Source organism: Aquarana catesbeiana, linkage group LG02, assembly GCF_042186555.1.
Source record: "Aquarana catesbeiana isolate 2022-GZ linkage group LG02, ASM4218655v1, whole genome shotgun sequence".
Taxonomy (NCBI): Eukaryota; Metazoa; Chordata; class Amphibia; order Anura; family Ranidae; genus Aquarana; species Aquarana catesbeiana.
Window position 1 is genome coordinate 29,703,108 of NC_133325.1, and position 27,087 is coordinate 29,730,194.

At 44.0% G+C, this 27,087-nt stretch overlaps 1 protein-coding gene across 1 annotated transcript in view; it reads right to left on the minus strand.

Annotated features, from left to right (window-relative positions):
- LOC141126749 (uncharacterized) overlaps nt 1-26,875 on the minus strand; it is a 65,035-nt gene extending 38,160 nt beyond the window's left edge. Inside the window, exons 1-2 of the mRNA XM_073612714.1 lie at nt 26,040-26,875; nt 9,055-10,309 (exon numbers count right to left, since the gene is read on the minus strand). Of these exons, the coding sequence (XP_073468815.1) occupies nt 9,055-10,309; nt 26,040-26,107 (1,323 nt within the window). The 5' untranslated portion in view covers nt 26,108-26,875. The remainder of the gene's footprint in view (nt 1-9,054; nt 10,310-26,039) is intronic.
- Nucleotides 26,876-27,087: the final 212 nt, after the last annotated feature.

The window sequence follows — 27,087 nt, forward strand, 5'->3', positions numbered from 1 at the left end:
CTAAAACCAGGCAAAAGCCCTGGCCCTGATGGTCTACCTGTCGGCTACTATAAGACCTTCCCAGAGACACTCATACCACAGTTACTAAACACCTTCAACTCACTATATACACAACCTGACAAATGTAGGGACCTTCTCGAAGCCCACATTGTGATGATACCGAAACCGGGTAAAGACGCTACCATAGTTTCCAACTACAGACCTATTTCGCTTATAAATGTAGATATGAAACTCTACGCAAAAATTTTGGCAAATCGTATACTTCCCCTACTCCCCTCGCTGATTTCCCTAGATCAAGTAGGATTCATCCCCGGGCGAGAAGCCAGGGATAATACCCTTCAAGCTATTAATATTCACCACTGGTTGTCGTCCTCCAACACCCCGGGTTTCTTCCTTTCCCTCGACGCGGAGAAGGCATTCGACAGGGTGGCCTGGGACTACATGACAGAAGTCTTACGCAAACTGGGGTTTAAAGAGCGTATGCATAAATACATTTTAACCCTCTATTTGTCCCCAACTGCAAAAATCAGGGTTAACGGTATTCTGTCGGATGCCTTCTCCGTGTCGAACGGAACCAGACAGGGATGTCCATTATCCCCCCTCATATTTATACTCACAATGGAACCAATACTCCGCAGGATTAAGGTGAATCAAAACATCAAAGGAGTCAAAATAGCCAACAAACAATACAAAATTGCAGCATACGCCGATGACATTCTCCTATTCCTAACAGACCCCATCACCACACTTCCCAATTTATTAAAAGACTTTTCCCTTTTCAAGAAACTGTCCAATCTCCAAATAAATTTCTCCAAATCTAAAGCCCTTAACATTTTTCTACCAGATCCCACAGTGACCCTCTGTAAAGCCAACTTTCCGTTTGGATGGGATGCACAAGCCATAACCTACTTAGGGATCCAGCTTCCATGCAACCTAAGTGACCTCTATCCTAAAAACTATGCCCCCATTCTGCAAACAATAAGGAAGGACATCCAAAACTGGAACAGAGGCGCCTTTTCATGGTTCGGAAGAGCAGCAATTATAAAAATGAACATCCTCCCCAGACTCCTCTATCTACTTCAAACAATCCCGATTAAATTACCACAGACATTCTTTGATACATATAAAAGGCTTTGCCTACAATTTCTATGGGCCGACAAACATTCACGTATACATTGGAGAAAATTGGTGATCCCTAAACTGAAAGGAGGAATCGGCCTCCCTGACATAGAAAAATATTATTGGTCGTGCCACTTAGCTAGATTCATAGATTGGCACTTACATTCAGGGACTAAAGCATGGATAGATATAGAGGGAAACTTTTCCTCCCTGCCTATTCACCACTTGCCATGGATAAGCTCACACAAAACACCGCACGAAAACAAATCACATCCCCTAACAGGCCCCACGTTACAAACTTTTCGCACAGTCTGTAAAAAAATGAACATTGCCTCCTCACCCGGTCCACTGACCCCACTTAACTGGAACCCAGACTTTCCCCCAGGCATCACACACCTTGACACTGATGATGAACCTACACCAAGGTCCATCAGAGCAGAATCCTTCTTTGATAAAGGAAAATTGTTATCCTTTCAACACATCCGAACCCGACTTCCTGACACGGACATACCCTTCTTCAAATATCTCCAAATCCGTCATTTCTTACAGAGCTCAAATCCACAATCCCAATGGTATAGAGACCATACCCCGTTCGAAGCCCTATGCACAAGTCACAGCCCTCAGAGGCACATCATCTCAGACATGTACTCTCTACTGTTCCCCGACACACCGTCCATGGAAGAAACGACACGCCGAAAATGGGAGAGAGAATTATCCATAAACCTTACACAAGAAGACTGGCATAACATATATACTCACATTCATAAAAGATCTATAAATGTAACCGCACAAGAGAATGGATACAAACTATACTCTAGATGGTATAGAACACCAGACAGAATCCACAAATTCCTCCCCCAGGTATCTCCACTTTGCTGGAGATGCAACACCGCTCACGGCTCTCTACTACACATTTGGTGGGAATGTCCCCTAATCAAACCATACTGGACAGAAGTTCACCGACTTATCTCGCAGATCACAACCTATACCCCTGACTTCTCGCTGGCCCAATATCTCTTACATCATACATCTATACCACCATCGACCTATAAAAAATCTCTTACCCTACACCTCATAAATGCAGCGAAACTCTGCATTCCCACGCACTGGCGGACTACTTCTCCTCCCACCATTTCTGAATGGCTCCGTAGAATAGGGAAAATAGCTGAGATGGAAGATACAATACACCAAGCTAGGGATACGCCGACTAAATTTTATACAACATGGGCTTGCTGGTTACATTTTAAAGAAACGACAGACTACAACAACATCATGTTGAAATCTGCATAGCTTGGCCTGGGGGACGAGATGGTACATATTGCTTCACATACCAGCACCACACTCGGTCTTGAACTCCCCACCCCCTCCTTCCTTCCCTAACACCCTCTTTATTTTAGTCGTTGCATCCCCACACGCATTCACTATCCCCATAGATAGATCTTAGTAAACAGGAATCACATCAACTATCCACAACAACAACAGGACTTACACCTAAGAGGACCGGCTAGTTAAAGGCATGATCCTAATGCATTTCCAACCTCGCCCACGCACAGTTAGTTCCCGCTGGGGGTGCGTGTGGCACAGGTTTAACACCCAGTCCCTAGGAAAAACTTCAGGCCTTATGCCTCAGTTTCAGTCCTAAACTTTGTGCCACGGATGTACGTGTCTTAGAGAGTTATATATATAATATTTTGGTTCATGTTCCCGCTTTTGTTTGTAACGATGTATTACAAGTGTATATGCAGTGTAGTTCAATGTCGAATTATTTGTAACCTGCTATTTCTTCAATAAAAATATTGAAATAAAAAAAAAAATAAATAAACATCATCATAAGTAAGGATGAGCTCCGACGTGTTCGCACACTCCACGTGCCGAGCCCGCCAGGAAGTCGGCACGGCGCTGCGTTAATCACAGGCAGTGAGACATTTTCCAGATGTGCGGCTGCAGAGATCGGGAAATGTCTCACTGCCTGTGATTAGCGCAGCGCCGTGCTGACTTCCTGGCGGGCTCGGCACGTAGAGTCTGCGAACACGCCGGAGCTCATCCTTAATCATAAGTATAAACAAAGAACACCATCAGACAATAGCTGAGTTAATTAGCACAAATAACAATGGGTGAAAGACCCTTAGGAGGCACACTAGACCTACTTGCAAATAACACATTATAGCAGACAACCCCAGGCTTGCTGACGACATCATCATCTGCTATGTGTCCCACAGTGTGGAGCAGTCCTTGCTGGAAATGTGGCATATAGGCCCTTAACATGCATCTCAGAGTCAGTGTGTCTTGGGGAGACAGGGACTTGAATCCAAAGCAACATTACTCCACGGGTCCCCAGGCATACGCCTCACAGAGAGTAGTGTTTCCTTAAAAACTTCCTGCCCGGCCTATAGCAGATTGAAGACCGGGAAGTGGTTCTGTTATCCCGAATGGGCGTCATATGATGTCCAGCAGTATAATATGCCCACGGGTGGCACGCAGCGTGGCGATCGCGAGTGCAGCATGTCAGTCTCACACGCCGCATCTCTGATCGTGGTAAGGAGCCTCCAACAGAGGCTTCTTACCGCATGATCAGCTGTGACCAATCACAGCTGATCATCGCATGAATCCATGAATCAGGGAGTGCCGGTAAACGCCATTCCTCCGTTCGCGCTGACAGGGAGAGCCGATCTGTGTATCTCCCTGTCGGGGGGTGGGGGTCCTGTGCTGATGATCAGCACATTGAATATCAGCATAGCCCCCAATCAATCAATGCCCAACAGCTGCTAGTCAGTGCCCCCTTAATAAAAACTCAGTGCCAATCAAGCTCACCACAGTGCCAATCAGTGCCCATCACAGTCCCAATCAGTGCCCAGCAGTAACACCTGTCAGTACCTCATCAGTGCTGCCTGTCAGTGCCAATCATTACCGCCTGTCAGTACCCATCAGTTCTACATATCAGTGCCAACTCATCAGTGCCAACTCATCGCGCCTGTCAGTGAAGGAGAAAACTAAATTTTATGACAAACTTAGAAAAACTTTTTTTTTTTTTCAAAAATTTTGTTCTTTTTTAGTTTGTTAAGCAAAAAATAAAAAACCCAGTGGTGATCAAATACCACCAAAAGAAAGCTCTATTTGTGGGAAGAAAAAATGCTAAAAATTAAGTTTGGGTACAGTGTTGCATGACCGCGCAATTGTCATTCAAAGTGCGACAGTGCTGAAAGCTGACAAATTGTCCTGGGCAGAAAGGGGCAAAAGTGCCTGGTATTGAAGTGGTTAAAAGCCAGGGCCCATAGTTAGTAGGCTAGCATTCAGTCCCCTCCAAAAGCCTCTGTGCCGGGTGAGTCTATCACATTTCTCCCCCGTCAACTGTTGACTAACAAGGTCCCAGACCCCCACCTGGTCTGGACATGCGCTAGTCGGGCAGAGTAAACTCACATAGTCAGTCCACATGATCTCCATTCTTGGCTGCAAGGAATAGTGCAAGAAAAAGCTGTTGTCGGTAAGTGTGGGGCAGAGGTCATTGACTCTCTGTCCAGCTGCCAGTGCTTCAGCTGGGTGGTTTTTAACATTCTGGTGCTCGGTCTGCTGCTGGGGAGAGGGGTCCATCACCCCTGCTCTCTGAAGCTGTGGATACACTGTAGGTGCTAGGTAGAGGCCAGTGGCGCTCTGCCCCATTGCCAGCAATTTAGTTGGGAGCAGAAGCTTCACCAGGTCAGCTTGGTGCTGGGGACAGGTGCCGAGTGCCCCGACTCCCTGGAACTCCGCAGTTGTTGCTGGTGCTGGGCAGAGGTTGGTAGCACTTTGCCATGTTGCCAGCACTTCTGCTGGGGACACCACATAATCCGTTCCGGCTAACTGTTGGGGAGGGAGGACAATTTCCTCCACCCTGGCTGACTGTTGGGGAGGGAGGATGATAATCTCCTCTCCCTTCTTCATTGAATTGTGTAGCTGCTGTTGGGGAGGTGAGCCGGCTGCTTCATCTCCCATTCCCTCATTTTGCTGCTGGGATGACCTGTCACTGTCTGCCAGGTACATGGATTCTGGCTGGGGAGGGAAGACAATTTCCTCCATTCTGGCTGACTGTTGGGGAGGGAGGACTACAACCTCCTCTCCCTTCTCACCATGGGCCTCCAGAAATGCAGCAGGTGTGGGGCAGAGGTCTTAGACCCTCTGTCCGGTGGCCAGTGCTTCAGCTGGAGAAGTTTGTTGCAACTCCACAGATGCTGCTAGCAGGAAAACCTATGTCCTTGTCAGTGGTATAGGAAAAAGGACGGCTGCCTCTTCTCTCAGGGAGGCTGAAGCTGCTGTTGGTGCTGGGCAGAGCTCAGTGATCTGCCCTGATGCCAGCTCTTCTGCTGGAGGCTCACGGGTTCTTCCTCCTCTACAGAAAAGTCTATTAAATCCCCAGTCTCTGGGATTGCTGAAAATCCAGAGCATGGGCTGACACTTTGGCAAGTGACTCTGTGATCTGTGGCTGGAGAATGGTGACAGCTTTCTCTTCTCCCGAGACCTGGAACTGCAAATGGGAAGATGAGCCGACTGCACCATCTCCTGTACCTTTACCTGGCTGCTGGACAGATGCATTCCTCCACCCAAGATTGTCCTGTGCACAAAAAGATTGTCAAGGTCAGTCAGAACTTGCGTCATCCGCTATAAGATCTCCGCGTCCATAACTGCGGGTGGAGATGTGTAAAGCACAATGTTACTCTGTCACATTACCAACTCTTCAGCTGGGGATTTCAGACTTTGTCAGCTGGTACTTCTGGATAGTCCCAGGCAAAGGGAGCCTGGACCTGCTGCTAAGTAGGCAATCTCCAGCTCCCATTCCTGATTGGCTAGAAACGCCAAATCTTCTAGTGCCAAGTGCACTTCCAAGACATTCAGCATCTCTTCTCTGTATTCCAAGATTTCCTCCAAACGCCACTCCAGATCACTCCCAAATCAGGGTCCTTGGACAGCCTCTCGAATAACAGCCCCAGGCTGACGTAGCCAAAGCCGAATCACGGATCTCTTTTTCTTTAGTGTGACACTGATCCACAAAGTTAGTAAACACCTCCGTAGGGAACATTTAACCCATTTATAAAGTAATCAGTGCATTTTTATAGCACTGATCACTGAGTTGGTGTCACTGGTCCCCAAAAAGTGTCATTTAGTGTCAGATTTGTCCGCCGCAATGTCCCAGTCCCGCTAAAAATTGCTGATCCCCACCATTACCAGTAAAAAAATAAAAGAAAAGTCCCTAAATCTATTCTGTAGTTTGTAGACGCTATAACTTTTGTGCAAACAATATACAGTGTGTATATATATATATATATATATATATATATATATATATATATATATATATATATATATATATATATATATATATATATATACACACACACACGCTTATTGGGATTTTTTTTTTTTTACCAAAAATATGTAGAAGAATACATACTGGCCTAAATTGATAAAGAAATGTTTTTTTGTTTGTTTTTTAATTTTTTTTTTTGGATATGTATTATAGCAGAAAGAAAAAAAATATTTTTTTCAAAAATTTTTGTTTAGAACACAAAAAAATAAAAAGTGCAGAGGTGATCAAATACCACCAAAAGAAAGCTCTATTTGTGGGAAAAAAGGACATCAATTTTATTTGGGTACAGCATTGCACGACCATGCAATTGTCAGTGAAAGCGACGCAGTGCCGTATCGCAAAAAATGGCCTGGTCGGGAAGTGGGTAAAACCTTCCAGAACTGAAGTAGTTAAAGAGGTTCTAAACCTCCCTGTGTAAGTTGTACCTATAGGTAAGTCTAGAATAAGGCTTACCTATAGGTACTGTAAATCTCTCCTAAACGTGCGCCGTTTAGGAAATATCTACTGTAAACTGCACCGATGATGTCATTGGCACATGCGCTCTGAAGGAATGTCCGCCCGTGCCTTTTCTTCAGTAGCGATGATGTCCACCCGGAACAATAATCAATTTACAAAATGTAAAGTGAGCGATCAGAAGAAAAATATAAAACAGATCATTATTTGGTGTGACTACCCTTTGGCTTCAAACCAGCAGGAACAACCACCAACCGGAGCTGGTAGATGGAAACACCCGAGCATGACGTCTTGCGATCGGGGAACACAAGTCCAAAACGAGGCTTGAAGCACAAAGGGTGGAGAGCAAGCTGAGGAGAATGTTGAGAGAGGATAGCTGTCCTCTTGACAACACTTATCGGTGGCGTGGCCCTTCTTCAGATGATACACCCTGATACGTGTTGTCAAGACGACAGCTATCCTCTCTCTCCATTCTCCTTGGCTTGCTCTCCACCCTTACTGAAAACTGAGCATGTGCAGAGCTGTAAAATCCACAGTCGCACTGGGGACATGGACAAAAGGGGGAGATAGAGAACAGCAAGATCAACCAGGTCTTTTGCAGAATACAGAAAACAAGTCCCATAGTGACTGAGTATGAACAGCCTGTAATACATCATTTATTGATAGTTTATTATGATGTGGGTAACTATCCTTAAAATGCTCCCTGCTTTCTTGCGATCCAGGATAACTATTCTGTGTAAAAAAAAAAAATGTTCAGCGTGCTTCAGATCCCCTGTGTCAGTTAACAGAGGAGAGAGCACTCGACGATGGCAGGAGATTCCAGGAGTGGCAACATCACCTATCGACTCTCACGTCCCAACCACTGCCTGCGCTCCCTCCTTTCCCCAACAGCCACCACTGGCTGACACAGGGGAGCCAGGTCTGGACCTGAGTGGGCTGAAAATAGGTAAGTATACAGATATTTATACATAGGTAAGTAGCATACTGTAGGTAGCAGGAATTCTCTTTGAACCCTTTCGCTGCCAGGTCTGTACAACAGAGACCTGACAGCAGGGGGGTTTTATCCACATTTCCAGTGGCTACAGCCACCGAGATTGTGTGTGAATCTGACAAGCAGGCTCCTGCCTGTCAGTTGGTGGAAGCATTCGGGTGACTCCGCTGCCGCCCAAATGCTTCCACACACCCCCGGTAACAGCGCACCTCCGCCATGAATCCTGGGCTCTGCTTGTTCATCAGCATGTCCCTCCTTGTTGCTGACCAGGAAAGTGATGTGTTTGAGGTCACTTTCGGGTCCGCCTCTCAGTGTCCCTGGCCAGCATGACTGGGAAAGGTCGTATTGCAATGCAATCTGAATTGTATTACATTCACTGGAGCTCAGAGGAGATCATCTCATTAAAGAGAACCTGCCACCAAAGAATCATCACATATAGGGATTCTTGTGCCCTCTATGTGATGGAAAAAAAGAAGTAAAAACATTTTTTTTAAATAGTAACACCCAAGCACCCCCCCCACACACACACACACGAATTTATGAGGCCCCCCACATATACAACTGTATGAACATAAAGAGATGCGTCTGGGGCACCTACACATGAAAATGCTGCATGCGATAAACAGGTTACATTCGCGCCACATGCTGGAGTGAGAGCAATATTTCTAGCGTCAGCCCTTCTCCATAAAACTAAACTGATGACTTATAAGTGTCACCTATGGAAAATACAGGGTACTGAAGTATGTCACCATTTCACAGGCATGCGCAAATTTAAGGTTTGACATGTTCGGTATCTATCTACTTCATGCAACCTCGTCTTATATTTTACAAAAAAAATGGGGACTTTATTGCATTTTTGTGCCCTAAAATTAATTTTAGTGTATTTTTTACTGAAAAGGTGCGTTTCCTCGACCTTTGCGGTAATATCGTGTGACATAAAAAATTTGAATTGTCACTCTTTTATTCTCTAGGGCAGGGGTAGGCAACATGGGCCCCCCAGCTGTTGTGGAACTACATTTCCCATGAGGCATTGCAAGGCTGGCAGTTACAATTACTCCCAGAGGCATGAAATATTCATCGTTTTCCCCTATGAGTGAATATGCATGCATGAACATAAAAAAATAAAATTAAAAAAAATAATTTAAAGTTGTACCTGATTATCTGAGCTCTGTGAAATCTGTAAAGCCGAAGGGGTGTATACTTTGGCGGAACTGGTTTCTTTTGATTGACGCATGTCTTGAGGTTTTTGGATGTTGGCAGGAACGTCCTCCTCGTCGTCATCGTCGTCAATATAAATCACTTCAGGCTCTTTTTTACTGGCTTGAGTGGGTGTGCACGTTTTGGCTTTTGCAGGACTGGGGGGATCTGGATGAACAAGTGGGGAACTGCCAGAGTTCAGCGTTGGTTTGGGGTTTGGAGGGGACAAATTATTTTTGGACAAAACCACTTCAATCAATTTAGAGAGATCTTTCCCTTTTTCTGTATCAAATTGATTTTTTTCAGGAGTTTCCTGTTTGACCTGGACTGCACTCCTAAGTTCCCCTGTGCTTTTTGACAAAAAGTAAATTTTATTATTACACATTACAAGAGCATTGTCTTTAATTTGCACAACATTGGGACTGGGCAAGTTCATTTCCTCAGGCTTCGCTCTGGCCATAAATGTTACAATCTTTGATGCTGTGTCAGTATTTGTCCTTACTGGAACAACAGATTCTGTGTTTTCTTGCACGACCCACTTCAATGGTCCTTTAGAAGGTGTTGTTGTACCAGACTGCACGGCTGGAACCAATACTGGAGATAACAGAGGAGATACTGGTATGGTTGTGGGTGTCTTTGTGGTATTCACAGGAGATACGTATATAACGGAAGGGATCTTGGTGGTATCGTTACTTGTGTTCGGGGGTACAATCCTTTGCTGAATAGAGAAAGGCAGGGAAGAAGCAGGAACGGATTTCACTTCTGCATGAGTAGGTATCTGAAGACCATGACCGGGTGGAAAAATTGGGATAGTTTTCAGAGGAGCGGATCCGGGTTTTGTATTCATGATTATAAAAGATGGGGTTCCCGTTTGAGGGTTTGGTGGAGCTGAAAGCTTGCCGTCAACGCGTATGGTTTTGGAAACATCGGCAGGATTTTTTTGGGTTGTGATGATGTAGTTGGCTGAACCGATTTGCTGTACCAGTTGTGCGTTCAATGAGTACGGCAAAGTCACATGGCTTTGGGGAACAGCTGAAGGCAGAGACAACCTGACGGGCTGTTGTACGTTCAGCACGGGAGTATTTGTTATTGCGGGAGAAGAAACCACTGGAACTTGATTATCCTTCGTATTTAAGATTGGAATGAGTTGTAGGACATTTTTTCCGTCTGCCCCAGGACTTTGAACAACGTGGTACATGCACCCTGTAAGGCTGAATTGGAAAAAAAAAAATTACTAAATTAAAAACATTACAATAATTTGTCACAATTTTGATGATTAACATTGCAAGCCGAGCTCTAAGCAGACTAAATAAACATTTGGGGGCAGGGCAGAAGAACTGATTTTTCTCTGCAGCAGTTCAGTAACACTTACAGGTCTTGCCCCTCCCCTAGGCCATTACTAGACAATGAAAAGAGCAGTAGATGGATGAGCTAATTTCCCTGTCACTTTTTTTTCCCTCCTATTATCAGCATGTTCCGTGTCAACATATGAACAATCCTGCATAACTGTCTAGCTTCTTGTGCTGCTTCTCCCATCCCCATGCTAAGCTCTGCTGTACAGGGGATTGCAAGACACTGGTACCAAATCAAATTCAGGTACTTATAGAAAAAAGGCATCTGTACACATAGAGCAACAGCTGATGCATTTATGCCTTAGTCATAGCTCATGTCTAGGCAGAAACGCATCAACAGTTGCTCTAGGTGTACAAAAGCTTTTTCAATAACCTGTATTTGTATTATTGGTGGCATTAAAAAAATACATGAAATTATGTATTATAGAACATGGAGCTGCAAATTTCTTTGTGTCTTACATTTGTGCCTGGGTTTCATCTTTGATTAAGGCTCGGGTCAAATATATGCAAATCGGATGCATTTTTTTTACTGCATCCAATTTGTATAACATGTGAATCTAAGCTGCTTTCAATGGAACCGGTTCACACATGCCAGGGGTGGCCGCGGTCCACTTCTAAAAATGATCCTGTGCGATTTTGGGTCCAGTTTAGGTGCGAATGCAAGTAAAAATTTGCACCTGAACTGGTGAATAAAACCACACTTCAGACTGCAAACCGTAGCTGGACGTGTGTGAACCCAGCCTTATACATAATTTGATTGGTTTCACTAGGTACTAACAGCACATTTTCCTCTTTTGCAGTGAAATAGATATGAGAAACCAGTAAATCTATATACTGTATACTTAGAGCACAATATGTTATGTAACGTTCAACTCTATATTTGCAGACATAAAATACAAAGAATAGAGCCGGCAACTCCAAACGTCCTTGTTGCTTCTTTATTGGTGCATGAAAAAAGTGAGCAAAAATATACAGGGGCTCACGCATTCTGGCTTACAAGCCTTGATCACAGCACAATTGTCAAGTTAAAAAACAGAACATATATACAGTTTGCCAAACCACACCTTCCAATTAACTGTCTCATTTCTATATTGCAGAGTTTAACTCTCAGAGTTGTGTTTTTAATTGCACTGCAAAAGCTTTAACATTTTTCTTTCAAAAATTTTTAACCAAAAGGCTAGAACTCCCCACCTTGCAATTGACTTCAATCGGCCTTTCTCAATTTGTTTTCCGAGGAACTCTAGGGTTCCTCCAGAGTATGCTAGAGGTTCATTGATCAGTGAGCAATTTCTGATTCTTAGATAAGCTACCACTGATAGCCAATAATCCTTTTAGCCATTTGTAGGGAGCAGTATCTCCACTGACCATTAAAGGTAAGGGACATTCTTCCCACTGATCACCAATGTAAGAGACATTCTTCCCACTGATCACCAATGTAAGGGACATTCTTCCCACTGATCACCAATGTAAGGGACATTCTTCCCACTGTCCAACAAAATAAAAAGTATTCTTCTTACCAACTTAGGGAGCTTTACTACCAACTACCTACCAATGTAAAGAGCATTTTTCCCACTGACCCGCAATGTAAGGAGAATTCTTCCCACAACCACCAATGGAAGGCACATTCTTCTTGCTGACCACCAATGTAAGGAGCATTAACAAGGGTACCCTGAAAATTCCCCCCGTCTATGTGCATTATTGTAGCAAAAAATAGCTAAGATAATCTTTACACTTTGTTTAAATGTAGTTCTCAAAAGTTTGAAGTTACATATACTTACATAGTAGGTGAGGTTGAAAAAAGACACAAGTCCATCAAGTCCAAGTGCCCTTTTAACTGTGGGAGATCGAAGTGACTGAAGGAAAAGGAAGATTCCTAGAGGCCACGGTCATTGATGTTCCAGTCCTTTACACCAGTGTCTGTGAAACTCCACTAAACACCCTGAGACAACAGTTTTTCCACCACTGCAGAAACCTCAAAACATTCTTGAAGAGATGAATGTAAAACTCTGAAGCCCCATGCCATGGCAATGAAGTAGCCTTCTGAAGAAATGCAATCAAATATAGCCAAGTAAACGTCAGGAAAGCTTGCCCCGAGCAGTCCAAGTAAGGACACCATTTCACCCACATACAATTTTGTAGATCCTTCTGAAATGTAGTTAGTAGAGTTAGGATCCTAAAGGAAGAAAACCTCTGTGGACAGGAATCCAGATAAATTTCTACTGAAAATCTACACTAAATGAGAACTAGGTCTAATTTCTCCAATTTTAGAATCCAGCCAGAATTTGTAACTTACGAAATTGAATTGGGACAACAGGATCTCCTTTGAGGGACCTACTAAAAAGGATCCACTTTCAAAAGGATCCACTTATTCTGGATACTTTCATTAAGCCGCACTGGTTTTAAAATACTGGAACAAGCCCACAAAAGTATCAATTGCCTGATCACTGGATTTAAAATGATTCCACAAACTTTTGAACACTGGTAGTAAGCCCCTTTCCCTTCAGTCTGAGCCGTCTTAACTGCAAAATATGTGCACTGTTGTAGCTCTTATGGTTTCTCTTTTATCATCTAGAGTGGCCGTTCTCCAAGTATGGCCATTTGTGCCTCATACAAATACTCACTGACTTCTAAAAGCCATTTTGTGCAATACTGTGCATCAGTTGTTACTTCATGGCCTGGTCAGGATCTCTCACTGCATTCTACCATTGCCAACCAATGCCAGGTGTGACAAAACAGGCGCAAGATTCCAAGCCTAAAAATCCACTTTTATTCAAAAACACAACAGCAAATATAATTAGCCATACTCAGACAATCTACTGAATCAATTGCTCGCTGGTGTAGCCCACATGCAGCATATCCTCAATAAATCTCTTCCTGGATATGTTCTCAGAAAACAACCTAAATGACCCCTTCTTGTCATTTGCACAGGAAAACCCCCAGTGGAGAGGCGTCTTTTTAAATGTTAAGTCAAAGCCCCATTCCTCAGATAGGTAACTAAAACTTAAAGTAGATATTCACCCTTAAAAATGACTTTCCACTTTTTATTTTACTCCACACTTGACGTATTCACAAATTGACCATATACTCAATTTATTCCGCTTGTTACCAATTTCCCTTCCAAAACAGATAAGGCTCAAATAAAATATAAAACTCTAAAATAGGATGCTTCATGTCACTCTATACACACCTAGGTTTAAAGGTGGGCTCAGGGTCCCTAACCTTTGGGCTGATTACAAAGTGGCACAATTAATGCAATTGTCTGTCAGTGGTTTACTCTCAACATGAATGTCCGGACTGGGTATCCATGCAGCGACCGGCAGTACCATCCCAAACAATCTACTTTTTACTTTGGCTCCCTCCCAAGGAGGGATATAGTGTAGGTTGGCACTGACACTATATCACTCTTTTACACTCTGGGACCGCTTACGTACTACCCCTATGCTGGTTTCTGACTTTTCCCCCTTGGATCACCTGTTCCATAATCTTAAGTTCCCTCCAGGTTGGGACATCAAAGCTTTTAAATGGTGGACTGATTAAGGTCTGTATCGTATAGGCCACTTTTTCCACATATAGATGCCCGTTCACGTGCTCTCTCGTTGCATCACCAATCTAGCAATTCACACTACCAAACGCCTTTGTATTATACAAATAGCTCTTTTTTTTTTTTAAGGACTATACAATCCTCCCCAGAACCACCTTCTCTGTAATGGCTTATGAGAAGCGGTGTACAAAAGATCAGGGCTCCAGGGGCGGTATATCTCCATGACATATGCATCTGTGCTGGCCTTGCCTCAGAAACATCCATACATGTCTGGGAGAGGGACCGTGCATGTGAACATGGGCAGGAGGACTGGTGTGCCAGGCTCCAGTTCTCCTACAAAGGGATATTAAATGTCTATGATAGAGGCTGGTATTAAAGTCCTGATAAGGTGGTATTTGGTCCCTGCTCGCCTGGCCAGAATGTATCTAATGGCATCGGCAGAGTATTATAGAGGGTGCACCCTGCATGGCGCTTTTCTCCATATTTGGTAGGAGTGCCCCAGGATCCACAGTTTTTGGAACAGGGTCTTCTGTATGCGTCTGAAACTGACAGGTGCCTTGATAGCTCAACAGGTGCATATTGCTCGCCTCAATGATTTTCCACGAGGATTAGTAGGCCCTATGCAGCGCTTGGTTTACTTTGTCCTTTTGGCAGACAAAATCACAATAGCGGGATCCTAGAAGTGATCTTCAGTCTTAATCTGTTGTTTGAAACACAAGGTTTTCTGGATTATGGTCCATGAGTGGGTCACTAGTGTGATCAATGATAAACAAGCTTTGTTTAACCAAACTTGGGAACCACGGGCAACCTATATAAAAAAGGTACCTCTACCCAACTGTAATTGCCAGAAGCCTATACTACCTGTGATCTCTAGGTCTCCTGTCGTCTCTATTGTCTCCTCTGCTTCCGTTTTCCTTTTCCTTTGGTCTTCTTCTGCCTTTTTGTATCCTCTTCTCTTAATTTCTTTGGATTTATGGTTGCATAGCTGGTACTGTCAGCCTATCTCATAATTATTGCATCTTCTGATACAAGAACAGCTTACAGTAAGTGATTATTCTTTGTTCCGGTTTTGCATTCGGTACTGTAATAAGCATCGAATAAGGCTGACTAAGTGTTATATTCTCTGACTTTCTGATTTTGTAAAACCTCAATAAATATTTTGAACATAAAAATTACTTTTCTCCTCTCCATCCCACCTCCACTACACAATTATTGGTTTACTTTTTTTTTTTTTTTGTTAAGTGCACTGATTTCAGCCATCCCCACCTAAGCGAATGATGTGCAGTTCCCCAGTGCCTCCTGGGATTTGCACATAACATACAGCATTGTGAGCACCAAAGGCATCCACTCATTAAAGGAGGAAGGGAGTGGGCCTAGCAGTGCATCATCAGGAGGCCGTTTCTGAACCCAAAAGAGCCAGTAGCCTCGAGATTACATCAGAGGAGCGGATACAGGACCCAAGCAGTGGCTGCAGAATGTAATTCTCAGCAGGACAATGTTGTATACGCTGGATGGGCAAGTATCTTTACTTTGCAAAACACAGCCTTTGATAAGCAAGGGGAAAAAAATAATGGGGGGAAGAGTAAAGTTCCTCTTCAAAGAACAATCATCAGTACATTTTTTTTTTATATTGTTCTTTCCACTAATGTGACAAAGTACACGTAATAGCACTCACCTGAGTCAAGAGGAATGCAGGGGTGTCAGTCTCTTGTCTCTCTGCATTCCTTTTGCCACAGGCTGCATGGGCCAGTACTCGAGACAAGCTGTAGTTATCATGGATCCATCTCCTTCCTAGCTGTTGTTGGAATTGCATTGAGAGAGGGGAGAGGGCAGGTTGGATTTCATAACTAGACTTAGGAATCATCTTGCTACATAAGAAAAAAGTACTACATGTACCTTGTCCCATGGGGGACAGAAAAATGCAAAAAATGTAATGATTCTTCTTTAAATCATAGAACGAGACCTCAGAACAGTAGAACATTTTTACAAAAAGAATTTATATAAAAAAAAAAGAAAAAAAAAAAAAAAAAAAACACATGCCCCAAAAGACATCCTTATTCTCAACTTGTAGGCACATTTCATGGAAGTGGTTTAACCACTTGCTTACCGGGCACTTAAACCCCCCTCCTATCCAGACCAATTTTCAGCTTTCGGCGCTGACGCACTTTGAATGACAATTGCGCGGTCATACAACACTGTACCCAAATGAAATTTTTATCATTTTTTCACCACAAATAGAGCTTTCTTTTGGTGGTATTTGATCACCTCTGCGGTTTTTACTTTTTATTAAAAAAATGTAAAAATCTGATTTTTTTTTTTTAAAAAAAGTTTATTTTTTTATATTTTGTTTTAAAAAATTTTAAACGGGTAATTTTTCTCCTTCATTGATGTACGCTGATGAGGCGGCAGTGATGGGCACTGATAGGCGGCAGTGATGGGCACTGATGGGTGGCAGTGATGGGCACTGATGGGTGGCAGTGATGGGCAGCACTGGCAGGTGGGCATTGATAGGTGGCACTTGTGGGCACTGATAGGTGGCACTTGTGGGCACTGATAGGTGGCACTTGTGGGCACTGATAGGTGGCACTGTGGGCACTATTAGGTGGCACTGTGGGCACTATTAGGTGGCACTTTTATTGGGTACTGATGAGGCAGATGTGCCTCTTCCACTTGGGGACCGATGTCCCTCACATCCGATCCGGTGATCGGCTTTTTTTTCTACTCGCGCTGTCAGCGTGAGTAAAAAAAAAAACGATTACCGATCTTTTGTTTACATCATGTGATCAGCTGTCATTGGCTGACAGCTGATCACATGGTAAGGGGCCGGGACCGGCCCCTTACACAGATCGGTGATCAGCCGAGTCTCAGTGACTCGGTGATCACAACGCGCCCGGCGCGCGCCCTACAGGGCGCGCGCAGGGAGCGTGCACAGGGGAGGACGTCATATGACGTCCTCCCGGGAATGTAGGTCCGCGCTGTAGCCGTCATTCGGCTATAGCGCGGATGCCAGGTGGTTAATACACGATTAGGACATTTTCCTGTTGCATACACCACTGTTTTTTTTTTTTTTTTTTGTCATGGTGTTAAAGTTTAGTTTGTAATACATTTTTCTTAATATATGGTGGGTGAAATTAGGCTCTGTTCACACAGTGCAGTGACCGGCATTTTTTCATACTGGAGAGTCACTCTTAGGACACAAAGAAAACAATTGTTCTCTATTATGTCCTATTCACACTGCAATGCACCCTGGAACTGCATTCCCTACACTCTGCCTGATCCTGTTCCCTCCCCCCAAACAAGAAATTAACGAGGAAGAGGAGGAATGTTCAAAAATGTATTCTTTTTTCTACTGGCCTTTATTGGCTGTAGACAAATCAACACTAAGGTGTGCTGTCCTTGAGTTTCCGCCCTCAAGCCCTCACCACCCAATCACGGACCTTAACTGTATATTTTTTTTAAAAAAAAGATACAGTGAATCCAGAAAGTATTCACAATGCTTCACTTTTTCCACATTTTGTTATGTTCCAGCCTTATTCCAAAATAGATTCAATTTATTATTTTCCTCAAACTTCTACAAACAATACCTCATAGTGACAACCTGAAAGAAGTTTTTTGTTTTTTTTTTTTTTTTTTGTTTTTTTAATACATTTGCAAAGATATCAAATGGAAAAAAAAACAAAAACATGTACATAAGTATTCATGGCCTTTGCTCAATACTTTGTTGAAGCACCTTTGGCACCAATTAAGGCCTCAAGTCTTTTTGAGTATGATGCTACAAGCTTTGTGCACCTATTTTTGGGCAGTTTCTCCCATTCTTCTTTGCAGGCCCTCTCAAGCTCCACCAGGTTGGATGGGGAGCATTTTCAGATCTCTCCAGAGATGTTCAATCAGGTTCAAGTCTTGGCTCTGGCTGGGCCACTCAAGGACATTCACAGAGTTGTCATGTAGCCACACTTGGCTGTGTGCCTAGGGTCGTTGTCCTGTTGGAAGATGAACTTTCGCCCCAGTCTGAGGTCCATAGCGCTCTGGAGAAGATTTTCATCAAGGATGTCTCTGTACATTGCTGTATTCATCTTTTTCTCGATTGTGATTAGTCTCCCAGTTTCTGCTGCTGAAAAACATCCCCACAGCATGATGCTGCCACCACCATGCTTCACTGTAGGGATAGTATTGGCCAAGAGATGAGCGGTGCCTGGTTTCCCCCAGATACGATGCTTGCCTTCAAGCCAGAGTTGAATCTTTGTTTTATCAGACCAGAAAAATTTGCTTCTTGTGGTCTGAGAGTTCTTCGGGTACCTTTTGGCAAACTCCAGGTGGGCTGTCATGTGCCTTTTACTGAGGGGTGGCTTCCATCTGGCCACTCTACTTTACAGGTCTGATTGGTGGAGTGCTGCAGAGATGGCTGTTCTTCTGGAAGGTTCTCCCCTCTCCACAGAGAAACACTGGGGCTTTGTCAGAGTGACCATCTGGTTTTTGGTCACCTCCCTGACTAAGGTCCTTCTCCCCTGATCGCTCAGTTTGACCAGGCGGCCCACTCTAGGAAGAGTCTTGGTAATTCCAAACTTCTTCCATTTACGGATAATGGAGGCCACTGTGTTTATTGGGACCTTCAATGCTGCAGAAATGTTTCTGTACCCTTCCCCAGATCTGTGCCTCAATACAATCCTGTCTCTGAGCTCAATTTTGAGTTTCATGGCAAAGACTGTTAATACTCATGTACATATGATTTGTTTTTTTTTTTATAAATTGGCAAAGATTTCACGTCTTTCACATAGTCATTATGGGGCGTTTATAAATTTTTACTTAAACTTTATTAACATAAAAAAAAATGTGGAAAAAGTGAAGCGCTGTGAATACTTTTCGGATGCACTGTATCCTTTAATGACATGACTTTTGTAACTTTTCAGAGTCCTTTCTCTGGGGGAGGAGCTAATTAGTCCACAATTCTCACCATTCCAAGAACAGCATTGGATAACCCATCCCTCTTCCCTGAGATGGCACTCTGCAGTAAACTCCCAAGAGAATCTTAAAACGCCACAGGGCCCCGTCACCTGCCAGGCCATATCAAGAGGATTGGGAAAACACAATAGGTTGTTTTTTCCCCTGTCAGGCATTGCCTAGAGTACTAGGAGAACCCCATATAGTGCCAACTAGAGGATAAGAACACCATAGGACACTACCTAGAGGATTAGGAGAACACTGTATGTCTCTAGGCTCTGCCTACAGTATTAGCAGGACACCATAGGACACTAGAGGATTAGGAGGACACCATATGGCTCCAAGCTTTGTCAAGAGGATTAGCAGAACATCAAATGGCTCGATTTAGAGAATTAAAGAAACACCATGAAGCACTGCCCAGAGAATTTAGAGAATACCATAGATCACCACCTCCTTCCATGGTCGACCTCCTAGAGAATTAGGAGAACACTATAGGGCTCCACCTAGAGGATTAGGTGAACTTATGGATCATGGAACATATGGATCAAGGCTCTGCCAAGAGGATTTGGAGGACATCATATGGTTCCACCTACAGAATTATCAAAACACCATAGGGCACTAAAAAATATTAATAGCAGGTAATGTGGCGCTTACTAAAAAACAAATAATTGTGGTGCTTCATAAATATAATCCTCAAATGTAAAAATAACAATCATAAAATCACCAGAAGCACCTGGTATAGAAAATTACTTGGAAATTCCATAAGGATAGAACCAAACAAATAATGCGTCCTTGGAGTTAGTCTCTCTCTATATATCTATATATCTATATCTATAGTATAGCAAATGATTATCAAACCAATGCCAAAACAATAAATCAAAACAATGTGCAAAACAGCAATCAGCAATCTAAACAATGTTCAAATGGTGTCTAACAAGGTATAATGACTATATGCAAATACATCCAATTTAGTAATAAGTCCAAACCGTGAAGATAGAATCAACAATACGTGAATAACAAACATGCATCAGTGGCATAAACGCATGTATTATTATTATTATTATACAGGATTTATATAGCGCCGACAGTTTATGCAGCGCTGTACAAAGTATTGTGCAATACAATAGTAAACATGTGCAAAAACAAAAAACAAAAAAACAATCAATGTGCAAAAAATGACAATAATTGTGCAATATATAAAGTGCAGATGGCAATAGAATAAAGTACAAAAATAGTCCAAAAATAGCTGGGGTCCTTCAGTCCCTTTATTAGCCTTGTTGCCCTTCTCTGGACTCTCTCCAGCACATCCCTCCTGGGGACTGGTGCCCAGAATTGGATGCGGCCAGAGTCTTGTGCATGTCAATATTCTGTTGGCTTTGCTTGTAGCCGCTTGGCATTGAGTGTCATTGCTGAGCCCGTCATCTACTAGGACCCCCAGGTCTTTTTCCATCCTAGACTCCCCCAGAGGTTCTCCCTCTAGTAACATGCATTTGTATTTTTGCCACCCAAATGCATTACAAATAAAAGTGTAGCGCTATAAAAAGGTGAGTTCAAAAACCCAAAAACATCAATGAAAAATAAAGTTATTGCAAACTAACACAGTGAATATATATATAAAAAGTAGTGTCCATGTATGAGATATAAGTGAAGTGATTAAAGATAATATCACATATGAATGAAATTATTACAAACTGACACGGTGAATGAATCTAAAAAGTAGTGTCCATATATAAGTGATACATGCGAAAACACGTAACAAAAAAAAACTCCAGCTGAATGAAATCCAAATATGTAGAAATAGGATAGTGGAATCTAGCACCAGAAAGTTCCAAATGGAAAATGTGTATATCCGTGAAAATTAGTGACTGTAGTCAAACCACCACCATGAGTAGAGGAGGCTTACCAGAATGTTTGAACACGCCAGGGCATACGCTCTGCGTGTCAAACAGGCTTGTATTGTGTGGATGGGTCCAGGTGGTGCTGGTTTCTGTGGGCTGGAGATACCCTGTTCACACTTTAATGGGGACGCTTGGAGAATGATTTTGCAGGCATCCATAGGGGCAAAGATGGCAGAGAAGAAAGTAGAAAAGGACCACATAGCGTAATTCCGTAATACAATAAAATTTATTTAAAATAGAAAAACACTCACATGATACTGGATAAAAAAGCGCTTGTACAAAGTCAATAGGCAGCAGTGGGGACCTTCCAACGCGTTTCGTCTCCAAGGACATCGTCTAGGGTATTTTTGCCACCCAAATGCATTACCTTACATTTTTCAACATTAAACCTCATTTGCCATGTAGTTGCCCACCCCATAAATTTGTTAAGGTCTTCTTGTAAGGTTTCCACATCTTGCATAGAAGTTATTGCCCTGCTTAGCTTTGAAACGTCTGCAAATACTGAGATTGAACTGTTTATCCCATCCTCCAGGTCATTTATGAATATGAACAAAACAGGATTAGTCCCAGGACAGATCTTTGGGGGACCCCACTTTCCACACGAGACCATAACGAGTACTCACCATTTAATACCACCCTTTGGAATTGCCCCTGTAGCCAGTTTTCAATCCAGGTACTCCCCCCATGGTCCATGCCTACATACCTTAGTTTGTACAGTAAACGTTTGTGAGTAACTATATTGAATGTCTTTGCAAAATCCAAATACACCACATCCACAGGCCTTCCTTTATCTAGATGGCAGCTCACTTCTTCATGGAAGGTTAATAGATTGGTCTGGCAAGAACGATTCTTCATGAATCTAAGCTGATTACTGCTAATGATACCATTTTCATTACTAAAAACTTGTATATAGTCCCTTACCATCCCCTCCAATAGCTTGCAGACTATTGATGTTAGGCTGACTGGCCTGTAGTTCCCAGGGATATGTCTCTACCTTTTGTAAATATTGGTACTACGTTGGCTTTTCTCAAGTCAGTAAACTGTCCAAAACCTTTGCCATCTCTCTGTCTTTTGTAACCAAATTCCCTTCATCCTCCTTTATAGGGCCAATATGTTCTGGCCTCCCTTTCTTATGGCCCGTACACATGATAGGATTTTTTGATGGAAAATGTTTGATAGGAGCTTGTTGCCGGAAATTCTGACCGTGTGTAGGCTCCATCGGACATTTTCCATCGGAATTTCAGTCACACAAAATTTGAGAGATGGTTCTCAAATTTTCCGACAACAAAATCCATTGTCGGAAATTCCAATCGTGTGTACACAATTCCGACGCACAAAGTTCCACGCATGCTCGGAATCAAGCAGAAGCACTAGCTATTGAACTTCATTTTTCTCGGCTCGTCGTATGTGTTGTACGTCACAGCTTTCTTGACGTTCGGAATTTCCAACCAACTTTGTGTGACCGTGTGTATGCAAGACAAGGTTGAGCCAACATCCGTCGGAAAAAAAAACATGGATTTTGTTGTCGGAAAATCCTATTGTGTGTACAGGGCATTACTAATTATCTACTTAAAGAATTTTTTTTTTTTTTACTCTCCTCCATTTTGTGCCTTTTGTGTTCTATCTTAGCCACCCTGATTGCACTCTTACATTTCCTATTGCATTCTTTGTAATGATGGAATGCTGACAATGACCCCTTAGCCTTGTATTTTTTAAAGGCCTTTTCTTTTGTTTTTATATGCATCTTTTCATTGGAGTTTAGCCACACAGGATTAGTTTTAGCTCTTTTAAACTTGTTTCCCATTGGAATGGGCTAGCTAATACCTTTATTTAATGTGCTCCTAAAGCACTTCCATTTTTCCTCTGTGTTCTTTGTTCCTAGGATATTATCCCATTTAATATCATCTAGCAAAGAGCACAGTTTAGGGAAGTTGGCTCTTTTGAGATTCAGTGCCTTTATATTACCCTTGTATTTCCCATTTCCGTGATTTACACTGAAACAAATTGACCTGTAGTCGCTGCTTCCCAAGTTGCCCCATATTTCTACATCTGCGATCAGGTCTGTATTGTTAGCAATCACTAGGTCTAATAAGGCATTTTCTCTTGTTGGTGTGTTCACCATCTGACCCATGAAATTGTCCTGCAAGACATTTAGGAAATAGCGAGCCTTTGACGAATGCGCAGTTCCACCTGCCCAGTCTATATCTGGATAATTAAAACCCCCCATTATAATGACATTTCCCATGCTTGCCGCCATTCCAAACTCTAATAGGAGGTCTGCCTCCCCCTCCTCCTGGTTAGGGGGCCTAGAGCATACACCCAGTATTACTTTACCCTTAGTTTCCTCCCTTTGAAGCTCTACCCATAAGGATTCAACCTCCTCCCTACCTCCAGTGATATTGCCCCTCACATTCACATCATTCTTGATATACAGAAGGGACAAACAAAAAAAAAATTCTTGTACGATAACAGAAGGAACGATTGTGTAATTATAGTATTTTTACAAAACAGATCATATGACCAAGACCACGCATGCTCGGAAATGAGAGAATACAATACAATAACAGGTTACGCCTAGAGGATAGTACCACAATAGGATATCACCCTCCTGACAGACTCTGCTTAGAGGATTAGACCACCATAAGGCATCACCCCCTGAGAAGCTCCTTCTCAAGAATAAGAACACAATATGGCATCCCCACCCCCAACAAGTTACACCTAGAAGAACACCACCATAGGGCCTCACCCCCCCCCCCCCCACAGGCTCTGCCTAGAAATTAGAACTCTGTCCCCAACAGGTTTTACCTAGAGGATTAGACCACCACAGGTCAATGGCCCCCCAACAAGCTCTGCCTAGAAGATTAGGCACATCATCCCCTGAAATTAGAACACTGCCACCCAGGCGAGCTTTGCATAGAGAATTAGAAGAACATAGAGCAACCCACTGCAACGGGCTCCACCTAGGGGATTGGACCATCATAGGTCATCAGCCTGGACAATCTCTGCCTATCAGATTAAAAATCCATACAGCACTGCTCCCTCCTACCTTCCCGATAGTCAACGCCTAGCACATTAGCCCATTAAAGGGAGTAGCCCTGAAAGCATCCACCAAGAGAATAAGACTACAATAGGACTTCACCCCCCTGACAGGCTCCGCCAAAGGATTAGGCTACCATAGAGCATCACTCTTGACAGGCTCTTTCTAGAGGATTAAAGCACTGGCCCCTGAAAGGCTCCACCTAGAATAGAACATAGAGCATCACTCCTGACAAGCTCCACCTAAAGGATTTAGAACACCTCACCTAGGGTCTGCCTAGAGATTTAGGCCATGGCTTCCCTGACAGGCACTGCCTAGAGCAGTGATGGCGAACCTTGGCACTCCAGATGTTTTGGAACTACATTTCCCATGATGCTCAACTATACTGCAGAGTGCATGAGCATCATGGGAAATGTAGTTCCAAAACATCAGGGGTGCCAAGGTTCGCCATCACTGGCCTAGAGGGTAGGGACACCATAGGGAATTGCCCCCCCCCGATAGACTCTGCCTAGAAATTAGAACAATAACCCCTGACAAGCTTTGCGTAGGGGTTTAGAAGACCATAGTGCATCTGACCCCAACAGGCTCCACCTAGAGGATCAGACCAATGTACAGTATTGTGCTTAAACAGGCTTTGTCTAAAGCAGGGGTCTCAAACTGGCGGCCCTCCAGCTGTTGCGAAACTACAAGTCCCATGAGGCTTTGCAAGGCTGACAGTTACAAGCATGACACCCACAGGCAGAGGCTTGATGGGACTTGTAGTTTCGCAACAGCTGGAGGGCCACCAGTTTGAGACCCCTGGTCTAAAGGATCAGACCACCATAGGGCATCACCCGCAGACAGTCTGCGCCTACGGGATCAGTCCACCATAGGGCATCGCCCCTAGACAGGCTGCGCCTAGGGGATCAGACCACCATAGGGCATCGCCCCCAGACAGGCTGCGCCTACGGGATCAGACCACCATAGGTCATCGCCCCCAGACAGGCTGCGCCTACGGGATCAGACCACCATAGGTCATCGCCCCCAGACAGGCTGTGCCTACGGGATCAGACCACCATAGGTCATCGCCCCCAGACAGGCTGCGCCTACGGGATCAGACCACCATAGGTCATCGCCCCCAGACAGGCTGCGCCTACGGGATAAGACCACCATAGGTCATCGCCCCCAGACAGGCTCCTTCTAAAAGATTAGTCTATTATAGGGCATCACCCCTGGACATGCTCCGCCTACAGGTTTAGACCACCACCATAGGGCATCACCCCCAGACAGGCTCTGCCTAGAGGATTAGACAACCATAGGGTATCACCTACAGGATTAGACCACCATAGGGCATTGCCCCGAGACAGGCTATTCCTAGGGCATTACACCACCATGGAGATTGCCCCCAGATAGGCTCCACCCACAGGATTAGACCACCATAGGGCATCGCCCCAAGATAGGCTCCCACAGCGTAGCACCGCTCTGAGAAAACCTCCAAATATGCGTGTTGGTTACTGGTACCTTCTCTCCAGGTGCCAGGTTCAGACGACCTCCCACTCGTCACAAACTCGGAATATGGAAAGGACCCGCACTCTGGAATCCATCCAAATTCCTTATTCGATAATCACCAATTACAGAGTAACTGCTAACATGTTTCGGCGAAGAGCCTTGTTCACTGTGAACGAGGCTCTTCGCCGAAACATGTTAGCAGTTACTCTGTAATTGGTGATTATCGAATAAAGAATTTGGATGGATTTCAGAGTGCGGGTTCTTTCCCTATATCTATATGCCAAGATAGGCTCCGCCTACAAAATTAGACCACCATAGGGCATTTCCCCCAAACAAGCCCACCCTACAAAATTAGACCACCATAGAGAATCACCCCTGGAAAGGCTCCGCCTAGAGGACTAGAAGTCCATAGGACATCACTCTGACTGGATCCACCTAGAGTATAAGAACACAATAGGACATCATTCCCCTGATAGGCTCCGCCTAGAGGATTACGCCAGCATAGGGCATTGCTCCCAGGCAGATTCCACATAGAAAATAATAACATTGCCCCTGAATGCTCTGCCTAGAAAATAAGAACACCGCCTAACCAACGTTAGGCTGCAACCGGAGTATAATTGGGCTCCGCTCAGTGGATCATACCACCATAAGAAGGCCACATGTAGGCAGCCATGATGTCGTACTTACGATTGACTAGACGATCCATTCTGCGTCATCACCAGGTTCTGGAAGTTGGACATGGCATCCACCTTCATAGAGATCCTTCCTCGATCCTGACCTCTAATCCCAATCCTCCGATCTTTAATTAGCTGCCAGGAGATAGAAACCCTCTACCTCACACTTCCCAACCTAACCGGAGGTAAAAAGGCGCCCCCCCTGTGGTCACCTCACACTTCCCCACACCAAACCTGGGGTAAAATGGCACCTCTTGTGGTTATCTCACACTACCCAACCCAAATCTGAGGTAAAACTGTGCCCCTTGTGGTCACCTCACACTTTCCCACCTAATCTGAGATAAAACAGCACCCCCTAGTTCTATCTCATACTTCTCCACCCAAACCTGAGGTAAAATGGCACCTCTTGTGGCCACCTCACTTTTTCCCAACAAATCTGAGGTAAAATGGCACCCCCAACATAAACATCACACTCTTCCACCCAATGCTGATGTAAAATGGCACCCCTTGTGGTTACCTCACACTTTCCCCACCAAAATAAAGATAAAATGAAGTCCACTGTGTCTACCTGACACACTCCCACCTATGCCTGATGTAAATGGCGCCCCCTAGGTAAAGTATGTCTTTCTTAGCTGTAATCCTGCAGTAGAACAGCACCCTTCTCCTAGCCCTACTACTGGAACACCCCAGCTGTCTTATGTCCCAGTTCAGCTCAGTGCTATCGGGAAATAAACAAATCCCGTCCTCAGCTCCTCTGGCACTAGGGGGCGGCAACGCTATTCTGACAAAAAAAAGAAACATTCAACTCACCGGAAGTGAGCGACGCACGAATCCCCGCCTCCCGCTGTCTCATTCGCTCTTTGCCTACAGCTGACGACAAATGGCCAATAGGAAGAAAGCCTCGGGGCGTATTTCCGCCTGACGTCACGTCCGCGAGGCGTGGAGAGGCGCGGCTTATCGAAAACTGGGGAGGGGAGGAGTCCGGGAATATCTCACGTGGTACACACGAGAGGAGGGACACTAGATGGGCGGGATGAAGGCGAATCTCGAGCACCACGCGA